This window comes from Carassius gibelio, chromosome A1 (assembly GCF_023724105.1).
Source record: "Carassius gibelio isolate Cgi1373 ecotype wild population from Czech Republic chromosome A1, carGib1.2-hapl.c, whole genome shotgun sequence".
NCBI lineage: Eukaryota > Metazoa > Chordata > Actinopteri > Cypriniformes > Cyprinidae > Carassius > Carassius gibelio.
In genome coordinates, this window is record NC_068371.1 from 26,278,375 (window position 1) to 26,304,655 (window position 26,281).

At 38.9% G+C, this 26,281-nt stretch overlaps 1 protein-coding gene across 1 annotated transcript in view; it reads right to left on the bottom strand.

Moving 5' to 3' along the window:
* maml3 (mastermind-like transcriptional coactivator 3) overlaps window positions 1-26,281 on the bottom strand; it is a 95,845-nt gene that overhangs the window by 31,147 nt on the left and 38,417 nt on the right. Inside the window, exon 2 of the mRNA XM_052601651.1 lies at window positions 12,520-14,100. Within this exon, the coding sequence (XP_052457611.1) occupies window positions 12,520-14,100 (1,581 nt within the window). The remainder of the gene's footprint in view (window positions 1-12,519; window positions 14,101-26,281) is intronic.

Below are 26,281 nucleotides of genomic sequence, written 5' to 3' on the forward strand. Positions count from 1 at the left end.
TCCATCTTTTCACACCAGAAACTGAATCATACATTTGTTTGAGGGTATTTCCAGCAAAAGGTTGTTTAAAATCATTATTTCTTCTACTTGCCTCAATATTTACAGTAAAAAGGGTTTGCAATCCATGTGGTAACAGGCAGTGTTTTGCTTTATGAACAACTAATAAAGTTTGTAAAGAAACCAAATCCTTCAATTTGAGTAGTCCTGACCTCAGAAACAGTCCTGTAGTATGTTCTCTTGGAGCAACCAATTCCAATTCTTGTTCAATAGTTTTCATTAATATGTTTAAATTCTTCCCCGATACAAAAAAATTTGTATCGTCCGCAAAAAGAACAAAGCGCAAAATCTTTGATTCGTCACAGAGGTCATTAATATATAAAATAAATAATTTAGGCCCCAGCACAGAGCCTTGAGGGACTCCACGCTGTATTGTTACCAACTTAGATTCATGGCCTATATACTCTACATATTGTTGTCTATTTTCTAAATAACTAATAATCCGATTTAATACTACACCTCTAATTCCATATGTCTGTAATTTAGATATCAATATAGCATGATCAAGAGTGTCAAAGGCCTTTTTAAGGTCAATAAAAACTCCAACTGTGTGATTTTTATTCTCCAATTCTGTAGTAATGTCTTCTGTGATTTTCATCAAAGCCATAGCTGTTGAGCGGGTACTTCGAATTATATAATATATAATATATATAAATCATATAATATATAAATAACATAATACAATTTAATATACATATTTAATATATATATAAATACACTAGGGGGAAAAGACTCTAATGCTCACCAAGGTTGCATTATTGTAAATTAATAAATAAATAAATACTACTACAATTTAAAATAACTTTCATTTTCATACATTTTCAGCAGCCATCACTGTCTTCATTCTAAAAACATTGCCATCCTAAAAACATTAGTAGCTACAGTAAAGAGAACAGTAGCATGCTTTACAAATAAATACAACAACTGCCAGTCAAAACACAAAGACAGTTAATACTGAACAAACAGTCTCTAAGCATCGTTGACTCTTAGTGTTGACAGATTTTATCTGTTGGCACTCTTGCTATGTGAGTACTGCCGAAGACGTTCAGAGTTTTAAATCACAGATACATATCAATGTCACACACACATGCTTTACTTTCAACCCGGAAATACACTAGATCTGTTTGTCAACAAGAGTGACCTAGACTGTTTTCAAACCTGAAGGCAGCTGCCCAGTCAGTCAATGATTCACAGACCACACTGCTGATATAACGTGATGTTTGACTACTTTTAAATTTCTTAGATCCCAGACTAACAAATTTGAGATATTTTAATAAAAAGTGGACTAAAAATGCACAGTATACAATAGTATGCAGCACACAGTGTTATAGACTAACTTTAGCTTTACTTTTGGAGATCGCAGTGTTGGCTTGTGATCATTTAAGTAAAGTTTATCATCATGAACAAGTCATGTAAGAATCAAACTTCACAAGAATCACAACCTTTCTTTTCTGCAATAACCCAAAAGCCAGTGGAAAAATCTTATTGGTTTTTCGTTGAGGGAACTTTCAGCTTGTTCTACAAAAATATGTCGTCTCTGCAGTGCTCTATAGAACAAATGTGTGTTTGTGTGTGTGTGTTTAAGGGTTGCACAATGGTAAAAAGGTTTAAAAAATGGTTCAAAAGAGATATAGCTTACCAAAAATAGTAAGATAATGGTTTTTTTTTAATACTATAAGTGCTGCACACACCATAAAAAAATGGTGTAAAAAACGTTAAAAAAAAAAAAAACATTATTTGAGTATGAGAAAATGCTCAGTCTACTCCAATGTTTAATTCATTGTTACTTGCCATTTCTTTGCAAATGTTTTAGATTTACTAACACGTTCTGAGTGAAAATAGGTTTTACACTTTTTTTTTTTTCAGTGTGCAGTGTATACTTTACAGTACTAAGTACTCAGTCTTTTTTGCATTCCTCCTGAAATGCTATCCTTGGCACACTTTCTATCGGTAGCAGCTCTAACACCATGTAAGTATGTTCTGTGTCGGAAGTAAACGAGTGTTTCAGCTGACGGTTCAAACTCCTGCGTGTTGGTTCAGGTAAAGTGGAGCAGCACAGCTCTCAGTCTCTTTGCAGTGTGGATCAGGTAGCAGGGTTGTTGGATTATGCTCTTTTAAGAAGGGATTAACCATGTTTCAGCGTTCAAGGCGAATTGCTCTGAGAAGGCATCTTTGGCTACAAAAAAGTTAAATTCTGCACCTAATCCTTCTCAAAGCTCCTTAACTCGCTCGCTCTCCTTCCTTGTCACTCTCTCAAGTCAGCGAGTGTTTTGAGAGCTGCCTCCTTTAAGACAATTCACCCACCCTCCCACCGTCTTCCTTTCGGGATATGACAGTTTGGAGGCTCCTTGGAAAAGATAAGAGTCTGTGTTGGCAGGATGAGGTGCCGTTATTACACTAAATATAAAATAATGACACGACTGTTCGACTGGCATATGTATAATGCCACAATACATATTTCTGAGTGGAAGCAGAGGAAGCTGACACAACAATGACAAAAGTTTGGCTTTAAAGCTCCACTATTAAAATGAACTCAACGTGTCACTGCGTGGAAAACGCATGCGTGAGTTTGCCGTATTGCAGTTCAATTTGGATTCAGGCATGAAATAGTGAAGGTCTTTCAGAAGAGAGCGGAGCAGCTTGTGTTGATACTGTTTGTGTGTGTGTGTGTGTGTGTGTGCGTGCAATTCAAGTGTCATATCCATGACTTTGCCATATGGAAAAAGACAGCTGTCTTTCTTTTTTGGTGTATGTGGGGGTGTGAGACCCAGGTGTTCCTCACTCTTTATCTTCCTGTTTCTCTCCTTCAGTTGTGTTGGGAATACAACAAGCGATAAAGCCTGAGGAATGAGGATAGTCACTAAGATCTTGTTAGTTCTTTGATATAACTAGCTTGTGTGAGTGTAATGAAATGTAAAAAAAAGCTTAAAACTAAATGTAAAAACGCAGAATTTTTCCTACAAGGGTTTGATTTAGGAGTTATTATATGTCATACATCAGTAATACCTTACTTGTAATAATTATTATGTTTCAACAAGTGGTTAAATGGGACTACAGAGGTTGTCCCGTACATTAAGCATCCCGGCAAACTTATCTACTCACTAGTTTGATTTTGTAGTCTTGTTTCTATATATATATATATTTGTGTTTTTGCTATTCTAACTCAAACTTTCCAACTTAATGGAGCAAAACATGTAGGAGTCATAAACTTTTATTAGCCACAGAGCTTATTTTATGCAATAATGCAAAAGAAAAAAAAAAAATCATATTGGCTTTCTGTTGATCGAATTAGTGCAATGCTAAATTCCGGGTTGAAAATGCATCATCAAAAATATTTTATCACTGTAGAACTTTATAGGACAGATGAGTGTGTGGGTGTTTATGGGTTACACAATATTAGTGGCAGGGGAAAAGGGTACAAAACCAGGGACGGACTCGGACAAAAATTCAGCCCTGGCACTGTAGCCACACTGACACAGCACATTTACTACTTACATATGTGCACAGATGGTGAAATAACATAGCAGTACCATATGTAACAGATATTTATACATTTAATGTATGTGTCTGGCAAACAATGCTTACTACTTTTTAAAGAACACACATTTATAACAAATTTACACATACAGTAAAAACAAAACAAAAAAAAATATCTGAGGATGCTGCAGAGTCAGTGCTCTCCGTTTATGCCATTTGTCGCCTGTTACTGTCATTCACTACAGTATGTTGCTCTCTGATGACGTGCTTGATTTTTTTTTACTGAACGATTCGGACGGCCCATCTCGGGACCAGGTGACTGACCATCACTGACTGGGCCAAATGCTTAACATTTATTTATTATTAGAAATCATGCAAGCGATAAAAACCCATCCTATGCACTGGTGGCCAATAAATTTATTTTATTTATATGCGTTTAGAAAAAATCTGACTGGCCCACATCAAACAAAATGGTCCGGCCCCTCTGGCATTTGCTAGATGACCAATCCACCGCTGTACAAAACAATGTTCTGGCAGTTCAGGCAGGTGTACCAAAAAAGTTGAAATGTACAGAAACAACTTAAGATATTTTAAGCTAGATAAAAGTGATTATTATGTTTTGGATATGGATATGGATATGGATGTATGTCCTGTATGAGGCCTTTGTTCACCAACTGGAGCCCCGTGATACACTTTTTTTTTTAAATTGAAGGGTGCTTTTTATTTCACTTCTTTTGTACTGAAGCAATGCAACACCGATTGACTGCAACGATAGAGCTTGAAAGATCAAAGGCAATTTTTTATACATCTCCAACTGGATTCGTCTGAAGGAAGAAAGTCATACACACCTAAGGGTACTGAAAAATACTACTCACTGCAATCTCACAGCAGCAGTAAGCACACTAAAGACTAAATAACAATCCTCGCATGTTGACAGGTGTCAAACATTGCCATGCACACATACACCAAACACACATGTGCAAGCTCTTCACACACAAAACTCCCACCTTCCCATCTCAAGTCTGCCATTGATTTCGGAAGTAAATCGCTATGAGCCATGGTATCTATGGCAACACAGTGGCTGAGACGGCCAAAGTTTCTCTCTCTCTCTTATTGGTGAGGTATCCTCACTGGAGGAAGTGAGAGGAGGGGTAGAGGAAGAGAGAGAGGCATCATTCTTATTCTGTGCTACAGGCCAGTGTTGGCTTCATAGCACACTGGCAGCAACAGCATCCTGGTCCCTGCATACTAAACAGAGCTCTGTCAACCAAGCACACACTCAAATAAATGTGAATCTTATTAATATCCAGACTGTTTTATAGCCTACATTATTATAGCTACAACACACACACACACACACACACACACACACACATATATATATAATGCAAATATAATGCTAACACACACAGGCAGGCAGACACCCACTGCAGGCTGCTTTTTCCTGGGCACCATATGCCCCAGCACACACACACCTCCTCCTGGCCTGTGCACTAGCCCCCCACCACCACCACCATCCTCTTTCCATCTCCTCTGCTCTCTATCACCTCCCTTCCTCTCCCTCTCCGCTGCCATGATCCATGTGGTCTCTCCATCTGTCAGTGTTAGCGTGTGGACAAAGAGAAGAGTGCAGCAGTGGCAGCGCTCACACACACACACACACACACACACACACACACACACTACAGTCTGTTCGCACAGGTATTGCAGTGCAATAAAACCAGCATGTAGCTACAGTTGCCATGAGTGAATCCCAAAAAAACTATGACTGGGACTTAATTAAAACAGAAAAAGAAACTGCATGTTGACAACTGAGGTTATGTTAGGACCTATAAAATTTCTGCATTGTGACACTAATTTTGTGGTAAATAGGTGGTATATTAAACACATGCTTGAAGCCATATATTAATTATTTAAGAATTTTTCTCCTTTTGATTTTGCAGTGGAATATTACCGATACATTTCTTAAAGGTTCACGCTCACTGCACTGCAACACTCATGGTGTAACAGGTCTCTGTAGGCACTGCAGCTGCAGCTGGAAATCATATCACATCATGATACTGCTTTTGGTCTAGGTGCCATATTTCACACAGGTTTTCCCTATAAAGATCAACGTTATTTACCATTAATTAGATCTAAACTAAAATAAATAAACATTAACAAAAAAATGTAAACTCAAATATAAAATAATATACCACTAAAAGATTTTTAAACTAAACAAACAAACAATTATAACAATTCAATAATGATACTCACAAACTGACTAGTTGCTGGATGGCCATGTAACAGGTTAAGTACTGCAAAAAACACACTGTATGATTATGTTCTCTGTGAATATAACTTTATATCCAGTAAAAATTAACATGTACCACACAAGCCATTCAGAATTTTACATCTATGAATTACTGGTTAAATGTGTAAAATATAACCATTAACAACCAATCAACAAAAGGTGGTATATTATTAGCTGCAGACATTTTTAAGATCAACTTGAGTGTATAAGTGAGACTCTACTTACTCTACTCAGCCTTAAGCTTTAGTCTATAGACAGCCGCTATCTATACTGACACTCTTTCTGTAGCTCATTCATGGCTGTGTCAATGCAGTTCAGTGCAGAGATGTTGACTATAGGCCCCCTGTGAATATGCAATAGATAAACATACATCACTATTGGATATCAAGTGGAGAAAATATTGGCTGGGGAATTGTGTGTGTGTGTGTGTGTGTGTGTGTCTGCGTTTACAAACTCTCTATACAACTAGTCGCTAAAACAATGCTACATTGCTGTATCTGCCCTCTTTCCTTGTTGACTCACACAAGTGCACACAAATGCCTTCGTTTAGGCGGCACAGCGACGGTCGGCTGTGGTTTTGTCTGGTGTCTGTGTTGTCAAGGATACAACGAGTGCGGTGCACTTCAGCCCCCACCGCTCTTTCCTCCCGTCCTCACTCCTGCAGGATCCGAGAGCGGCTCGGCTCAATCCCTGATGTGTGCACGCATGTGTGTGTGTGTGTGTGTGTGTGTGTGTGTGTTTGGGAGAGAGTGTCGGACGAGGAGGGGGGTTTGAAGGAAAGCAATACCTCTCCTTCCTGTGAATAAAGAGAGGTGGGGGAAGGGGTGAGGACAAGAGCAGTAGGGTGGTCTTTTTATGATGCCTCTGAATTATGAATTTCTCTGAAACTCTGAATTTCCCCACTGTTTGAGATTTATTCCACAAGATTGTGCTTCCGTGGCACATGAAAGATGACCGCAATATAGGCAGAACTCAAGGTAAGCTAGTCATATGAATTCACTTTTACCTCAAAAGATAAGATAGAGATGTCATGATATTGCCGTTCTTTGTCAATATGGAATAAGGAACCAAACAGTGTCTGTCTTAGACACTGTAGTGCAGTAGTGCTGGCTAAGGCAAACATCACTATTACCCATTCTTAGGCTTCTGGAATCGAAGAAACCTAAACCTACAGAAACCTACGAACCCTAAACCAGGGCACTTCAGTCGTGCACGTAATTTGACCCACACACTTGTGCTACGAGCAAAAATGCTAGCTCGAATAACAGATGCTACTTGAGACAAGGAATGTTTTTACATTTAAAGTGTTCAGACATAATTTTGGCTTGGTGTATAAACAAAAGAGCAAAAAACTCCACTAGATAAACAATGCAGGAGAGACAAGGCCTTATCTCAGGACCATTTAGGCACATTCCTTAGTTAGTAACCGCCTCCTAGCAAACCCACAATATGTGCTAGAAACAGAACACGTTATAAATTGCACAGTAACACTTAAGCAACAAACTAGTATGCAAACGTACAAACTACACACAACATTTCAGCGACCACTTAGCAAGCCTTACTGTAGAAATCACAGACAACACTCTAACAATCTATATCAGCAATAGACGAATCAGCAGATGATTTGCTAATCTAACTCAAGGTGAGGGTGTTAGCTAACACAACATTAAAAAGTTACCATAGTTTAAAAACCTATATTAAATGATTACCTTTCAAAACACAAATATCTTTTTTTTTTTTACAATAAGAGGCTGTGCAATTTTGCAGACAAAAAAGGTCCATTGCCTACTGTCAATAATTTTGTGATGTATGAAGCACTGTTCACACAGATGCCAATTTCAAACCAAGCAGCTTTCTATTGGATCACTTGGCAAATTATCTTGACCCAGTTTAAACTTCTGTTTCAAAATCTGTGTTGAGAAATCACTTGCCCTCACATTTTTATCCAAATAATGGATCTTTTTAGAGTTGTTCCGATTCCGATACTAGTATCGGAAATATCTCCGATACCACAACAAATTCTGGCATCGGCATCGGCGAGTACATGAACCCATATACCGATCCGATACCATTTTCTTAAAAAAGACCTAGTTATGACCGCAAGCTTTGCCTAACCGCTGCACGGTTCTTCTTCGCTGCTCAAAATGCATTGAAAACACAGGAAGTTGTGCTGTGTTGCCACAAGCAACCCCTGTTTAGAGCAGCGAAGAAGAAATGAAAACGCGTTAGCAGCCCTTATCTATATATGACTGGATCACTCATCACATTCTAAACTGCCAAAAGACAGTGAAGCCGCTACTATATTATAGATCAGTGGTTAGCAGTATGTCTCTGTAGTACCGGTAGTTACAGACTCTCGAGTATATTCAGTACCGGCAACTGCGTTCAGTCGCTTCCGTGTAAGTCAAAACGCAGGGCTCCAGACAGTAGCCGAATATATACTAGTGTCTGTGAATATTAAACTGCAAAATACTATTTAAATATTACTCCCGCAAAATCTACATCTCTGTGGGTGACTGGCACAGATGCGCGAGAGCTCGCTGTTTTGTAGTCTCTGCTGTGTGTCATGAGGACACGAACGCATAAACCGTCACTTCATGAGAATTTACCGTTTCATTTGAGAATACTGTCATATCATAAACACAGACACTCAAAGATCTTCATGGCAGCCCATTAAAATAAATGTTTGGTTTACATGAGTAAATTGACAATATATAAAGCTACTGTTGTAGCCTACAGTAATAATAATACATCTCTATAATAATAATAATTATGCCTAGATGGTTGCTTGTTTTTTACTTGTTTTTTACTTGTTAGAGATTATCTGATTAATAGATCTTTTTTTATATTCCTAGACTTATTTGTTGCAGTTTTTTTATACAGTTATATTGTAAAACTTAAATACCTTTTTTAGTTTGCGGTGTTAGATTTTTGGCTGCATTTGAAGTTCTTTTTTGCATAAGAAAATAAATAATACTGTCAAATTCATGTTAGATAATAAAAATACTGTAATAAATATAGTAGTTCACCATGTATTTGTTCATGTTTTATTGAGGGATCTGTCTGAAGCACACCATAAAAAAATTCTAGCAATTTACACAGGGCTAGTAGTATATACAGCTGTATATACAGATATACACCCAGGTATCGGATCAGTACTCGGTATCGGCCGATACCCTGAGCCCAGGTATCGGAATCGGTATCGGGAAGAGAAAAAGGGTATCGGAACATCTCTAGATCTTTTCCAAGAATATTCTGTGAAAAATGGTAGATGTGATGGCACCTTTAGAAACTACATCATATCACCCCCACCTACAATAACCAACCACCTAGCAACATGCTAAAACCACTTAAAACACCTTAGAAAACACAAAGTAATGCACGCTAGGTGGTTGCAATATATTGGTAACCATCCACAACACCAAAGAAATGCGTTAAAAACTAGTCCGAACACTTAGAAATCTCATAGTAACACCCTAGTAACCATTCCAAACACCCTAGCAACCACCTACCACCAAAGCCCTAGCAGTTTCCCACAACACCCTAGCAATGTGCTTAAAAAAACCTCTTAGAATACTGTAAAAATGGCTTAGTAATGCCCTGGCAACCACCCACAACACCTAGTAAGCATACATCTAGTAACTAACGGATGACAGATAGTTTTGACAGATTTTTTTGCTCTGCCAGGTACCATTTATAGTTTCTTTTGAAACATGAAAACATAAATTTTGTCACACCAGACTACTTGAGAGGCTGACTGCCCATTAGGCATCCCCACTGTTAATATTTGAAGCCCCTAAGCATCTATTAGTTCACACACAAGCTTTCCATTGACATTAGCCCCAGTACACACACACACACACACACACACAAACAAAGCCCACCATATCACTTCCCCTTCTTTCCCTTTGATCACCCACAAATAAATTACAGCCGTCACAGCGATATGCAAAATGGCATGGAGTGACAATCAAAGCCTGACTAACAAGCTTTTAAGGACCGTGCTAAAGTTTCATAATCGCACACTAATAAGATTATGTAAACTCGTCCATTTAGCCACCTGTATATGAAAAATAGAAAAGGAGAAAAAGAAAACTAAACAACGAGATGCGTTCTGACCTCTATGAATGTGTGTTCAAGGAAGCTATTGTGAGAAAGCTTTTTACCCAATGTCTTCACCTTTATAAGCAACCACAAATATTTCTAATTGCTATTCCACCCCATCCCAAGACTGTCCACCAACAGAATCTGCCACTCTTTAATCAATAACCTCATGGTCTGCCTATTGTTTAGATGAAAGATCCAATAAGATGTTTAATTCAAATGTATTATCCAATCAAAAACTTGCCATTCCAATCCAAATGAGAACCTGTGCACACAGAGTATCAAGATATAACAATGGTAGTGAGATCTGAAAACAAGCAGCCAGTTATTTGATAATATATTGAAAACGATTACATCCTCCTTGTTCTTACCCCTATAGACCTACCCCTATTGTGTGAAGCCAGAAGCCACCTTCTGGTTTCATTGCAAACAATGGAGCTACTAATTTACAAAATGCATGTGCTATGATTTGTTATTGATTTTCCATAGCAGAAAACTGCACATGTAACACTGCACATGTTCTCTATGGGCAAAAGGGAGATAAGAATTATGAAATATTATCAGAGAGAAGCATTAGCATCGCATTCAAATTGTCTCAATTTAATGTCTGTGCTAAGCTAGCACCTTTTGTTTTGTTTACTGAAACAAATCTTAAATAGTTTGCTAGCTACTTCACTGCAGGTTGATTATTGTTCTAATTTGTGCGTAACAACATTTGCCACTAATAACTACAAGAACGGAAGATGATGCTGCTCTAAAAAGAAGCAAAGAAGTAATTCTGATATGTAGACCTCAGGCAAAACAAAAATTAGCATTAGCGATGAACACACCAGTCTGACTGGTCTTAGAAGGCTGAGAAAACATGATGTGAAGAATTAGCAAATGTCCGTCATGATTTTATCTACTACATTCAAAGAAATGAAACCAGCATTTATGTGAGGTCAAGTACATAGAGAAAAGTGCATTAAAATAGAAAAAGCTGATTTTGGTGCTCCCATATTGATTTAAACTAAGAAAATGCAAGACTGCGGATTATAACATCAATAGCATATTTAGCAGAAGGGAAATTACAAATGAGCTTATTTCTCTTTTTCATAGTGTCCATCTATTCTCTTTCATAATACCTTTATCTCATTTAGTCTTTGATTTCTTTTACACCTTTTCCATAATTCACACCATCTTTTACTTAGGGTCTACCTTCATTCTGGTTTCTTTATTTCTCTCTTTTTCTTTCTCTCTACCTTGTTTCACTTCTCTGCTGCATTATCCTCAGGCTGCAAAAGAACCAACCATCATAAATCTACCCCTTTATTGCGTCTGAGGAGAAAGAACGAGGGAAAAAGGGAAGGGAGGGGGGACATGGGAGCTGCAGGAGAAGAAGAAAAGAAGAGGAGAAGGGGTGGTGGAATATCTCATCTCAGAGCAAGAGCTACAGAACCCAATGAACAGATGGATAAAATGGAAAAAATGTGAGAGAGGGAGCCTGGGAGGGGCTAAGGATGTCACCATTAATGAGAATAATTTACAGTTCAGAAGCTAGCAGACTCGAGACCTCTTCAGTAACTGAGACCACCACCAGCACCCTTCCAATTACAAAAAGCATTCTAGCACTCTTGGCTGACTTTTTCATGTAAACCATAGTCTAACTAAGAAAGCTGTTTTAGATAATTATGCAAGAAATAGTAACATATTTCACACTTCTCTTTATTTGTGGACTGGAGGCCAGTGGTTACAACCATTGAGCAAATGGCAGTGACATTTAAGTGAACAGTAATGAATTTGAAAATCTTGTCAAAGTAATTTGAAAATCCTATCAATTCCTGACACTGAAAGAAGAGCTTCTCTCTTCTTTTAGTGTTGTCATTTGCTCTTTATTCCAATGATAGGATGATGGAAAGGGATTTTGGTGGCCACTGGTACATCGGAGGTTGGCGCATACGCATAAATATATTACAGAGTGTAAATTTCCTATTCAAGAGCTAGCTGTTGCTCAGGGCAACAGGAACCATTACTGTCCCATTGCACAACAGACATAAAATCCAGATTTATGGGTGAGGACTTATCGGTTGGACTCTTATAGGTTGTTTCTAGGCAAACTGCCCAATGCTGAAGCTTTACATGCATGATTAAGAATTAGCTTTTAGTCTTACATAGCCAGAATCTTGTCTAAAATTGCACAAATGTAGCATCTTATATCTTATAAAGTCAGTCTAATTGGCATATTAAAGCATCCAATCACAATCCTGATGTTTTGAGGTGGTTTTATCTGATGTACATTACACCACAATAATTGAATGATTAAAAAAAACCTAAATAAAAATTCAGAAATACATAACAATGGTGCAGCAGTCTCAATCAATGACTGTATAGAAAATATAGACACATAATAAATACACCATTGTCTTTGTCCCAAGCACAGACTAACAAAGATATAGTACACCAAGAAACTCTAAAGCGGACACCTCGCTGTAACAACAACCATCTGAACACAAAAAACTCAATAATTAGCTTATAAACATCCGATTTCCATTCAAATATTGATATTTAGCCCTCCATAACATAGCATGATAAAAAATCAGGGATCTTACCTGTACATGCTGCTGTATTGAGCCATATGGCATTCCTTGACTCAGCATTTTTTTATTCATCATCATCATCCTCTTCTGTTCTTCACTTAAATGGGCTGACTGGTTGGGCATTGGACCTGGAGCTTGTGGTGGCCCACCCCCTTGCCCTGCGGCGCCCTGCAAGTAGGGCATTATCGGGTTTTTGGCTTGATTGGCCATGGGCGGTGTTATCCGCTGACTCATGTGGTCTACTCCACTGAAATGAGTCAGCGGCTTGGTGTTGCTATAAGAGAGCTGCTTATTGAGGTTGTTTTGGGCAGCCAAGTTATTAGATTGCTGCTGCTGCTGTTGCTGGTTTAGCATGTTCATGTGGTTCTGTGGGAGGTAGTTGTTAATGCTTGGTGTTTTTGGCCCCATTGTGTTGCTAGCATTAAAAGTCTGCGTATACATCATGGGGCTATTTGGTTTGTCTGGGTTAAAGGGTCCACTGTATGGGCTTGTTGGTGCTCCTGCAGGCGACCAGTTTGCTGCCTGGGACTGCTGTTGGTGTTTTTGTTGGATAAGTTTGGCACGTTGCTGCTGCTGGGCAGCCATTTGCTTCAGCTGCTCCGCCGGTGAAAGTTCAGAGGTGGGTGGGGCTGGTACACCTCCACCTGTTCCCCCTGATCCAGGACCACCTCCTGTTACTGGAGTTGATGCCATGGGGCCAACAGCAGGAACTGCGTTCATCATGTATCCATTCCCGGGCCTTGAGGTCTGGGTCTGCGCTTGGGTGGGCGTTTGTGGAGAACGAGCCACGCAGTTAGCGGGTGATCCTGATGGCATTCCAACTGCGGGTGACTGCTGCAAGGGTTGTTGGGGTGGTGTCCCATTGGCAGCAGTTGCAAATGGGGGACCAGAGGAAGATGGTCTCACCTGAGGTGACCCCATGGGCATCTGTCCACTCTGCGGCTGCGGTGTACTGTTGGGTGCCGTAGCGACTGAGTTAGGTGCTGGGTCTTGTGCAAGCTGTGTTTGTTCCATTGTGGCCCGTGTGAAGTCACTCACCTCCTTTTTCTCCTCAAAGTCCTCATTGAAGAGGTCGTGCATGTCATCCTCAGGCACCGTGTTAGCCAGCTCATCAATAAGTTCCTGCCATTCCTGGTCATTCAGATTAATGTCAGAGAATAGCTTGTTCTGATTTGAAAGTGACGTTTCCGAGGAATCGATTCCACCGCCATCGTCCAAAGGCTCTTGTTTCATGTCCTTTAGTAGGCTAAAGCCATCTTCCAACTCCATTGAACCATTCAGTTTAATATCAGGCATTCCACCATTTTTGCCTAAATCCTCAGGTCGTCCAGTAATATGGTTTGTACCAGCATTGCCGTTGCCGGTTCCATTGTTTGAGGAGGCACTGTTGTTGCCCAAGGGCAAGTTGGGTTTGATGTCAATCGGATGAAGTGGGGAAATGGGTGGGAGGCTACCAATAGAGTCCATTCCAGTGCATCCTTCCTTACGGAGTCTCTTTGTAGTGGGAGAGTAACTCCCATCACTGAGACCATTTTGGTCACCGTTTAAAGGAGACCGGGCACTGTCTAATTTCCTCTTCACTGTCTCCTGGAGCTGAGAGAAATTAAAAGAGAGAACAATGGTTAGAAGGGTCTCTTTAGGTCCATATAAAAACATATGAACAACAACAACACACTTTCAGAACATTGTTGTCCAGTGAAGCAGTTCCTCAGTCTATAAATAGTCAGACATGGTTTTATTCAAATAAGTATTTACATTTCAGAGCAGAAGCACGTCAGAGTGGTTTCTAGTACAGAATGACAAAATGTACATAAGTAATATATTTTCGGTATTAAAACACTTCACAATAGCAAAACTTGTGGTTACCTGTACAATAATAATAACAATAATATTATATATAATAGGGGTGCTCCGATCGTGATCGGCCAATCGTTATGCACATCTCGTCAGAGAACCGGCTTTACTGACGAGATGCGCATTGGTAAAAGTTACATTTTTAAAAACTGGATTTTTATTTTTAACTCAAAGACACTTTCTATCTGACTGTCAGATCAGGTTCTTGTAAACTCTTAAGGCCGGGACACACCAAGCCAACGGTGTTATCATCTTGCGTCGGGAGCGTCGCACCAAAATGCTGTACTCGAACAACACCGCACAGACTACAGCCGAAGGCAAACTAACATCCGTTCTGTGCAAGCGTAAGAGGAACTATCTGTCCATATCAGCAGCTATCAATAATATATATCTGTCATTCAAAAGGAGAAACCGTAAACAAAGATATACGAGATAAACTCAGATACACTAAACGTAAACAAAGTGGCGCTTGCATACCATTTTGAATATCAGTAACGTTGATTACTTTAATAATTTTAAGAGGCTCATGTTGTTATGAATACATTTGCATATTAGAATGATTGGGAAAGATCACATAATATTTTAAACAGCCTTCTGTCTGTGCCACCTTCATTTACATGCTTGTTTTCATCACTTTCACTTTAATTCTCGGCACGGATTCGTTCACCAAACTGAACATCAAATCAAGACTTCTTACTCTCACCGACGGCCCCAACGTAGATTCAACATGTTGAATCGGGCAAACTGCTGCTGACATGAGCCTGACGAGTGGAAAACACCAAACAAACTAGCCCGACCGTTGCTTGCCGTCAGCCAACCGTTGGGGCTTGGTGTGTCCCGACCTTTAGCCAGCTTAATTTTGCAAGGCCTCATAGTGAGCTAGTCATTCAACCCACCGGCTCATTCGTTTTGTAATATGTACACTACACACATAGACAAAAATATTAATTCTCACTGCACGGACAATTACTGATAAGAGGGAAAAGGTTACAAGCATCAGCTATCACTTCACAATTACAAAGAGAGAGAGAGAGAGAGAGAGAGAGAGAGAGAGAGAGAGAGAAGAGAGAGATAATCTGTTGCAAAACAAACTGAATTTCAGAGTTCACACATAGGCACACTTTTATCCCACAATGCTCTTCTGCTTAATTTGTCTCAGCCATTAAGCTGTGTCTAAGCTGCTCAACACAAGCATGCTAGACAGTAACACACATGTACATGCCAACAGAGGTTAGGGATGGGAGACACACCTTAAAAATGTCATTATTGCCTTAAATAGCATTACATATTGTCACAATAAACAACAAATGAGAGAACTGCAATTAGTCTAAATGAAAGTTTTCCTCCAGTTAGTCCACAAATCTTTCTTTTAACATTCAGTTGTGCCACTTTGCAGACGGTCCCTTTCCCTCTCACACTGCAGGGCAGTGCGGTGGAGAATGAACAGCAGCAAATATTAACGGGGGAAAGAGTGATAGATGCCTCCTCAGAGGTGAGGAGAGAAAAGAAGGTGAAAAGCATTTCCCATCATCTCTCCACATCTTTCTTCTTGTGCTAATGACTCTCACAGTGAACACATTTTACGGTGTGTTAATTACAGAAGTGAAATGTGTGCGTAAATCCAGAGATGTAGATAAACTGGAAGAACATTAGCGACAAATTCTCCCCATACACAACAGCAGGATCCCACCCACCTTATGCTTATCCCAGTGGACTTCAGTGTGTCTGTGTGTGCGTGCATGTTAGAAATCTCTCTCTCTCTCTCTCTCTCTCTCTCTCTCACACACACACACCACTCTACTGAAACATGCGAAACAACAAGATTCATGGATCTTCTCTCCAGCTCTTCTCCGAGGCAATACGTCTAGTCCCCCTCCCTCCTTCTATCTCTTTCTCTCAGTCTGTCTCTCCCTACATAACCAGAAGTACCGTGAGAGGCTGATGTTTACTGTCTAGCTTTATGTAAAAGAGGAAGATAAGCATGATAAAATGAGATATGCATACACGTACAAAGCACGCTCTGTTGTGGTCCACTTCTTCTCTAAGACCTTTACACCATCTGGCTATGCTTAACAGACATTAGTCATGCAGCATGTACTTGAAGCTATACTGTAACAAGCTCAAATATGACCCTCGTATTCATGATAACCGTAGGTCTGCGTGGGGTTGCATCTTTCATTGTTACACCTCTGTCGTGTGCAACAGCTCAGGGGGTTGTCAAGGAAACCGTTCTCATGACGTCTGTCAATATTCGTGCAGTTTATCATGCCATAAAGACGATTAGGATGACTGTCACTCACATGGAGAGAGTGAGTGATGAGGAGAGAGACACAGAGAGAGAGAAAGAAATCAAGGCAGTAATCGAGAACAATACAAAACCGGCTGCATTCGCACACTAGTATTTACATTGACTATATGAACAGGTAACCAAAGTCATTCGCCTTCACTTGTAAAGCACAACAGTAGATTGGGGTGTCATACACTTGTTTTAAATGACACCAGTGGCAAATCAATGTATAATAATACATACAAATAAAAATAAATAAATTACATTTGTATACAAATGAAATAGGAATCTCTTTATATAATATTGTCATTACTAATTCAATTCAATATTAATATTACAACGAATATATATGCTTTTATGGTTGTTTTTTTTAATCAGAAATTGTATTGTCTTGCAACCAATTCCAATAAAACCTCTAAATAAAAATAGTAATAATATATATAAAAAAATAATAAGTATATGTAATATAAAATCATTTTTATTATTAATGTTATCCTCTCAATGTCTTTCATAAATAAATTTGTTGATGACCCCACTAAGCATTTTCTCGCTCTACTCCAGCACACTATTGGTCCGTGTGTGATGAATCCTATCAGAATGGCACATGAATGACATCAATATGATCTTCTTCCTGCACAGACTCTGCACACTAACTGAGGTGTAATTGGGTATGTTGAGCACCAACCCCCGCTAGCAGACATCTTCACTGACGTTTGGGGTCGATCGGTGTTGTACGGTACGGATGGCCTAGCTAGCGACGCCATAAGCTGCAGACAGAGACCCATCTAACCAGCAGCATTTGGCTCAAAACCGCCGTAATAGGATAAGAACGGCGAGAAAACCTCCCCCTAGCATGGCAGGGTTAAGAAAACATGAAGTGGAGGTAGAGACAGGAAGAGAGAGAAAGTTTGCGTGTGTGTGTGTGTGTGTGTGTGTGTGTGTGTGTGTGTGTGTGTGTGTCTGTGTGTAGCGGGAGGGTTAGGTGGGGGCTGATGTTTGTTTTTCTCAATTTCACTGCCTATTAAAGTGTTCAGTAGCTCACACAAACACACTCCCCTCTCCTGCTCTCTTCACAGTCACCATGTGGGAGAGCACACAGATAAAGGGAGGGATAGAAATACAAGAGGGAGGGAGGGAAAGACAGAAGAGCTCTTCAGACAGACGGTAATGCTTTCATGTGACTAGAGAGAGAGAGAGAGAGAGAGATGGGGGGAGAGAACCACCAAGGTGCCGTTGTTATAGCAACCTCGTGATCCTGAAGCCCCTCCTCCCAGCTCCAGGGCTGAGTGCACTGGACACTTCTGCCAATAATCTCTCTCGCTCTTTCTCTCTAGTGGTCTCCCTCCCTTATGTTTTCTTTACTCTCTTTCCTTCTATAATAACCCAATGCTTTTTTTCTTCTCATCTATTGCATCCTCCTTTCTTTAGGTCTCATTATCTGTGCACTCTGCTTTGTCAATGTATGCAGTACTTACCCTGCATTACTGACTTTCTCTTGTGACAGTGTTGTAAAAGGACAACATAAAAAAAAAACACAAAAAAAAAAACATTCTTGATTATTTCACCTTGACACATGACCATGCATTTATTACAGGGTGCACCGAGCAAATGAGCAAAGATATGTTGCAGTTGAAGGTAAGAAAAGGCTAAATTGTCTCAGCGACAAGCCATTTGTCTGTCCAAATAGACTGCAAAAATTGTTGTGCAGCATGGCATAATCACAACCAATCAGATTATGTTTGACATTTAAATGTACTGTACAATGTGAAGAAAAAAAGTCTGGACCAATACAATTTTACTGTGGGTGGCGCTACAAAGTGGGACAAATTAATGACAATGCCCTGATGCTTGTTGCAGAAGCTTAGGACAAAAAGAAGAGGTGGTATTTATTAATACAATCCAGCATAAGGCAATCTAGATATTACTGACAGATACAACAACTGTTAAAAAATTTAGGGTCAGTTACATATTTTTAAAATGATAAATTAATACTTTTATTCAGCAACTAAATACTTCAGAATTAAATTGCTATTTCAACTATTTCAATAAAGTTTTTTTGAGATTTCTATTCATCAAAGAAACCTGAAAAAAAAATCTTCAAAAAAATGAAGCAGCACAACTGGTTTTCAAAAACTATGATAATAAGAAATGTTTCTTGAGAAGCAAATAACCCTATTAGAATGATTTCTGCTGTATTCTGTGACATTGAAGACAGAAAAAATGATGCTGAAAATTATATTTTGCCATTACAGGAATAAAGTTTATTTTAAATAATATAAAATTAAATAAAAACAAAATCATTCAAAATTTTAATATTTTGCAATACACCTTTTTTATTTTATTTGTATTTTTGAATTAATAAATGAAGCCATGTTTCTTTTAAAAACATTTAAAATTAAAACTCACTGAATAGGTGCTTTTTTTATTAAGACTATGGATTCTATTTCTATGAACTAAATATAGACACAGACAATGAGATATGTACAGTTAGACAACAAAAGATGGCCATGAAATGCATGCATTTGTTGAGTATGTCTAAGTTGATGTGTGTGTGTGTGTGTTTAATTCACATCATTAAATTAAGCTCTTGAATATGCATAGTGCAATAAAGGCAGACCGACCTTTGACACACAACAGATAACAGCTAAACACACAAAACAGGCACTTACACACACCTTCTCTATAGTAAATACTGTACAGAGTACTGAAAAATGTGGTTTATGTATGTATGTGTATGTTTACGTGCGTGTTCAAGATCTAGCTCATCAGACCATAAAATGAGCTGAGTGCATGACCCTTTAATTTCAGAAGTGAAAGAAAAATCCTATGATACAGACCGTTACTCACAAGTTTACACTTTTGCAGAATAAATTAAAACATTCATAAAATTGGCATTTTATTTTTTATTTATTACAATCCCTAGGAAGCTATTTGCATAGCAATAATTTACATATATTGTGTTAAGCCAAAATTGTAAATTAAATTGTCCTGTTCAGGAGTTTACATACCCAAGGTTCTTAATATTGCCTGTTGATCCTTGAGCTTCTACTCTTTGTGACTGTGTACTAGACCCTGGATTGTCCTGGCTAGTAAAGCTGCTCAGTGATTTTAATATTAATTTTAAGAGAGAGAGAGAGAGAGAGAGAGAGAGAGGGGATGACTGAAATAGTCAACAAATTACTCTGAGTTAGATCTGTGATAAAAGGCTCATCCAGATTATAAAACTGGTCTGAATGATTCAATAAAGAACTGGACTGATTCAACTCTCCCGTTCAATTCACTAACCAAATTTTGGTCTGTTTGTCAAACAAAGTTATTGTATTACTTCAGAAGACTTGAACAGTAGTTGTCATTTTTGACATTTTAAAGCTCCAGTCCACATAAAGCCAGGAAAAGAGTGACCAGCACATTATTTAAAATGTCTCCTTTTGTGTTACACACACAGAAACACAATTAAAAGTCATTAACGTTTGGAAAACTGCTCAAATAGGAGCAAAAAAATGACAAAAGGTTCATTTTTACGTGATCTATCCCTTTAAGAACTAAGTGTATGTACTATTGAACAAGAATAATATACTTATTTCACACACATATATTCTTGTTTAGAAGTATATATGTTCCTCGAGGCAATACTAAAAAAATGGCATTTTTATGACCACTCTTATTTGTTTTAAAATACTAAACATCTGACAGATTATGCAATGGATATATAAACATATGAGCAGGACTGTACGTAATTAAATGCACACAGCATGCACACATCTGTACTAAAACCAAATTAGTCATTTTTAGCTTGTTGCAAGCTGTTGCTTTATCAATACATGTTGTTCACGCTTGAATCAAGTTGTAGAGAAATTTTGGAATGTTGTGGTTAGCTGGAAAAAATGTATTACCTCACCCCTCCTTTCTCTCTTTCTATCTGTTCTACCTCACTCTCTCCCTCGTGAGTTCCTGTCTGGGGGATACAGAGGTTTATAAATAACTCTCAGCCCAGTACAGTGTTTTTCTGGTGGCAGCATGTGTGAAGATGGAAGGAGCACCCACTGGCTAACACTAATATAATAGGATATTAATGAGGGAGATGAAGAAGAAGAAGAAGAAGAGAGAGAGAGAGAGAGAGAGAGAGAGAGAGAGAAGGAAGACAGGAGGGGGAGGACAGGAGAGAGCAGAAACAGAGGAAAGGAGGGAGGAGAAAGAGGGGGCATGGAGAGTCAGCACACGAGGCTTCCGCTCGTTGAGCAACACCGCCTCCTCCTAAATGCTGCTAAATACTCGCTCTCTCTCACTCGACGTCTCCCTCCCTCACTGTTAATAGCACCCTGTTTAAACACTGGCTGAGTGAATGTGTGTGTGTGTGTGTGTGTGTGTGTGTGTGTGTGAGTGTGTGTGCACTGTAGCGCCTGGGTGCATGTTAAACACAGTCCCTGAAATCCTACTCCAATCCAATAAAGCCTTCAGCAGCCCTGCCAGAAGAGACAATTACTGCACCTCAACCAGAGAGAGAGAGAGAGAGACAGACAGAGAGAGAGAGAGAGAAAGAGAGGGAGAGAGAGAGAGAGAGAGAGAGGGAGAGAGAGAGGGAGAGAGAGAGAGAGAGACAGAGGGAGAGAGAGAGAGAGACATTCGAGAAACGGAAGGGAGAGAACAGGAAGCATAGAGAATGAGGGAAGGAAGACAAAGAGCATCTTGTCACAATAAACTGCTCATAATCATCTGTACATTACTCACACGCTCTTCAGGCTAAGCTCCTCCCACTGACTTTATTTGGCACATTCTTAATAACTTCGAGTCATCAATTCAAGGGTTTGACAAAGGCTTGAATTTTATGGATTCCTTATCAATTCCTAGTTTTGATTCCAATAATATTTAAAAAAAATCTCAAAATTATTTATTATTTCTATTTACAAAGTATTCTCTTGCAGGTGAATAACATGAGCAAAAATCAGCAGCCTACAGAACACTTAAACGTACAAGAGGAACATGTGCCTATATGGTTTTAAAGAGGTCAAATAATGTGATTTCTATTTTTCCGTTATCTTTGAGTGTTACAAGCTCTTGGTGCATGTAGAAGATCTATAAAGTTTCAAAGACTAAAGTCTCAAACCCAAAGAGATATTCTTTATCAAAGTTAACACTCTTCAGAGGGCGCTCTCGTGCAGAAAGTCCAAATAAGCCTCAAAGAAGAAACCCAGGAAATGCCGGTCACTGTAGCTGAATAAACAGAAGATTTAACTCCTTTTATTGATATAACTTGACTAATAAACACATGACTACAACAATATATGGTTTATCTGAGTTTGTCTTATTATAATTTTCATTATAATAAAGTATAGAATAATGCAGTGCTAATCAACAGACTATTTATCACTGTTTAGAAAACTATGAAATATTGTGTGCCTTATTCTGTGTAAGAAGCCACATCCTCTCACAGAAGGATTTATTTCAATCACTCGACTGATGTGATGAAGTGAGTTTGGAGCAAAAACATGTTATTCAATGTGGTATTTTCACATGCTTTCAGATGGAACAGCATTTACTACACAGAGCTGTAGTTCAGTGAGAAACTACGCAAACAACTGTCATCGTCCACGATTTCTTTCCGTAACTTGTCAGTGATCTCTGGCTCTGTGTAGTAAATGCTGCTCCATCTGAAAGCAGGTGATGGAGTTTTACTACTGATTACAGAACCAGCTTTACTGACAAGATGCACATGACAAATCACATTCGATTAAATGTGCAGCCCTACATCCGGGTACTTTTTGCCTACGGTTATCCGAAAACTATGAATTCAGATTCGCCTCATATACTGTTCAGAGAAGGGAAGCATACCACTTCGGATGCAGTGCAGTTCTTCTGTGTTCATGGCACACAAAACAAGTTCTTACCCTTCTTGCGCTTAAATAATTGAAAATCTAATTAAACGTGGGAATCGTTAAGTGGAATCGAAATGTGCATGTCTTATCAAAAACCCGGTTATGGGAAATTTGGAACCGGTTCTGAAATGGAACGGGTTCTCAATACTATAAGGGACTATAAGTCGCACTTGTTTTCATTGTTTGGCTGGTCCTGCGACTTATAGTCAGGTGCGACTTATTTATCAAAATTAATATGACATGAACCAAGAGAAATGAACCAAGAGAAACCATTACCGTCTACAGCCGCTTATGCTCCTGTATCCTACACTGAGCAGCATAGAGCGCCCTCTCGCGGATGTAGACGGTAATGTTTTCTCTTGGTTCTTGGTTCTAAATAAATGCGACTTATAGGCCAGTGCGACTTATTATGTTTTTCTCCTCATCATGACGTATTTTTGGACTAATGCGACTTATACTCAGGTGCGACTTATAGTCCGAAAAATACAGTAGTTTGACTTAAGTATGTCATCTTAAAACATCTACACAAAGCCTCAATGTCTGATCAAACACTAGCTAAAAGAGGTATTCTTAAGCTTTTAGCAATATACTTTGCTAGCAGGCTATGCTGTTAGCTTGCTAACCCAGAGTTTCCCAACCTTGTTCCTGGAGGTACATCAACAGTACACATTTTGGATGTCTCCTTTATCCATCCAATTCATTTTTGATGTTTTGGATTCTGTACTAATGAGAATAGTTGAATCAGGTGTATTTAATTAGGAAGAGTTTGAAAAAGTGTTGTGTTTGTGTACATCTAGGAACAGCGTTGGGAGACCCTGTGCTAACCAAAGGCTAATCTCAAAATTAAGAACAATAAGAAATACCTGCTGTTCATTTGAACAGAACAAATACCGTAAAGGGGTTGGTAAACATGTTAAAGCGATTCATTGAATTTCATATTATACATTTTTACCTGGATCTGCCACATGACATTTTACGATCCGATGGGTAGAGAAACATAATCCACTGACTGCAGATTTCAAAACACTTTTATTGACTGGATAATCAAAGATAATCTCACACAACATGATAACTCAACATTCCTAAAGACAAAAAAAAAAAAACATTAGACATTGATATTGCTTAAGTTTCAAGCTTCAGCTTTTTACTGACAGCCAACAGTGGATCAAGGAAATAAAAAGGTAACATGCGTGGATTTTCCTTAGATTAGCCAAAACACCCTCAGGTGCCATGTGTAAACGATGTTAATGATTGAGAAGAAGCTATTCATGATGCACTCATCTATACTAACCAAACACTACTCACTCAACTATGGGATTATCGCAGAAAAACACCTAATGTCAGACACCTGACAAATTTGAACTCAGGAAGTATGTGTTTGCGTATAAGCATGTCTGAGTGGTCTCTATAGCTATATGCTAATGGTCTGTTAGTGCCTTATGAATAATTAGCATTGATGCTACAGGTTAAACTCCTCACAGAATACCTGGCCCAAATGGCACTTTTTACAATTTGCAACCATTCTGAGTCCAAATTTAGTGTCTCCATTCAAATAAACATTAATCTAATGTAATAGAAAGAGTATGAATAGTAGGCTATGTGAAAAGACCAGTATGTCTAAATTCACAGTATTCATAAAACAGCAGGTAAAAAGTACTCCGATGACCAACTGCTTTGTCAGTAAAATAACACCATAATAATGCCTCCAGAGAGGGGTTGTGAACGTCAGTGAAACTGACGCAGGTAGGTCACATGACAGTGACAACATGACAAATGTAATACGTCAAGATTAAATTCACACTACACACATTCATACTACATAGAACATACTTTTGTAATAGTCGCAAAGTACTTATTCAAAAGAAGGTCCTACTCTAGGAATTTTTGGCTTTGGACTTGGCCCCGGAGATGGGAGGAGGGCGACCTCTCTTTATTTATCTGTCGCCCCCTCATGTCATTTACCTTCATCCTATGTCAGCAGGAAATGAAAACTTGCTTTACAGTTATCTTGTTGACCACTGTATTACTTTATTTTCTCTCCCTCCCTCGTTCTTACCAATTACCCATATGTTTATGCAAAGTATTTCTCTGTTTATATCTTTCCATCCCTACTTTCACCATCCCTCCCTCTCTCCAAATGCTCTTTTCTCCGTCTGTCTCTCTTTCTCTATTTTTAGTGTTCCACTGTGTCCTGTTCTTGGAGCCATACCATAGTGAGTGAGAGAGAGAGGGAGAGAGAGAGAGAGAGAGAGAGAGAGAGAGAATGTGGATAGGCGGAGGAAGAAAGGAAGGGATGAGAGGAGGGGCTTGCGCCTGCTGTCCTCAGTCCTCTGTAAATCAATCCAGCCATTTGCCTGTCCTTTTCCTCTCTCCACCACCTCCCTTTCTCTCTCCATCTCTCCCCTCACACTGAGATCAGGCTCAAAGCAGGAGGAAAGTAATAAAACAAGGAGAGGAGGCTGAGAGAGACAGACACAGAGGAGTAAAAAAGTGATAGGAAAAGGAGAGAAAGAAAGGACAGTAAGCCAATATTGTTGATGCAGAAATGCATTAAGAGCAAAAAGGGGATCAAGTTATTTTAAAAACCAAAAAATGAGCTCTGATACTTATGCCTTTACATACTAAATCTATTTGGAAAGGATTAGCTGTTAAATGATGTCTCTGTTACAAATATTAATAGAGCATACATGTCATTTAATGTACTGATTCAAACAGGTTTGGGATCTTTGTAGTTTTTATTAAGATCCTGTCTGGATATGGCCATTATTGAAGGTCAAGTGCTCTGGATATGTGCATCACAGCATTTATTAAAACACATAGGATTATAACAGATAATATTAAAACGAGAATCATCTCTGACACTTCTACTACCATGGCTACACAGGCAAGCAAGAAAGCACATTTCTGCATAGTAGCTGGTAAAGGCCAGCAGTAGCAGCATCAAGGTCATGGGTGCAGTTTTTAGGAGACACACAAACCGACAAGTTGTATAGTAGTTGATTCAATAGTTGAGCCACTAGCCGCATTTCCACTGTCGGGCCAGTGCGAGCCAGGGCTTAAAGCGGGCCGGGCGGGGCTCATAGCCCCGGGCCAGTAGCACCGAGGCCAGAATAGCGCAGGGTTTCCACAGTGGAGCTTGAAGCACCGCTGCACGTCACTAAAACACGCCCTTACACGCCTCTCAGAACAACGTCATGCAACCTCATTATTTCACCAACAAAGAGAAGTTATCAGAAAACTAAGAAATAAGTCACTGGAACATGCGCGATCACAAAACGAAGATGATGAAAGCGGCAGTTTGTTTGCATGCTTTGTTATATATTCAAATTCAAAAGCATGATGTTTTAACTATAGAATAAGTGATACATTGATCATATTGTTTTAATTTATCATGACTCAAAATAATTCACACATAAATACACTTATTTCTATTTTATTTATTTATTTTTAACGCTCATGAAAATAGCCTGCTTATTCAGTCGAGTCTGTTTCTGCTTATTAGCCACAGCCGTCACATTTAGAATGAAGCTCCCGAACAAAAAACATTGTTTGGCTATATTCTTTTATAATAGGCAACGTGAGAAAAACTCTCGAGACGAGGCTTGTGACAGATAATATAAGTTACTTAATAAATACACGATTGTGATAGAGAATAAGAAGCTGACGTCTAATTTCTTCAAGCGGTCATATTTTAAAATGTTTACTATGGTAACATGTTTAGCGTGCATATCTTTTTCATCACTTATAAATATTTCTGCCT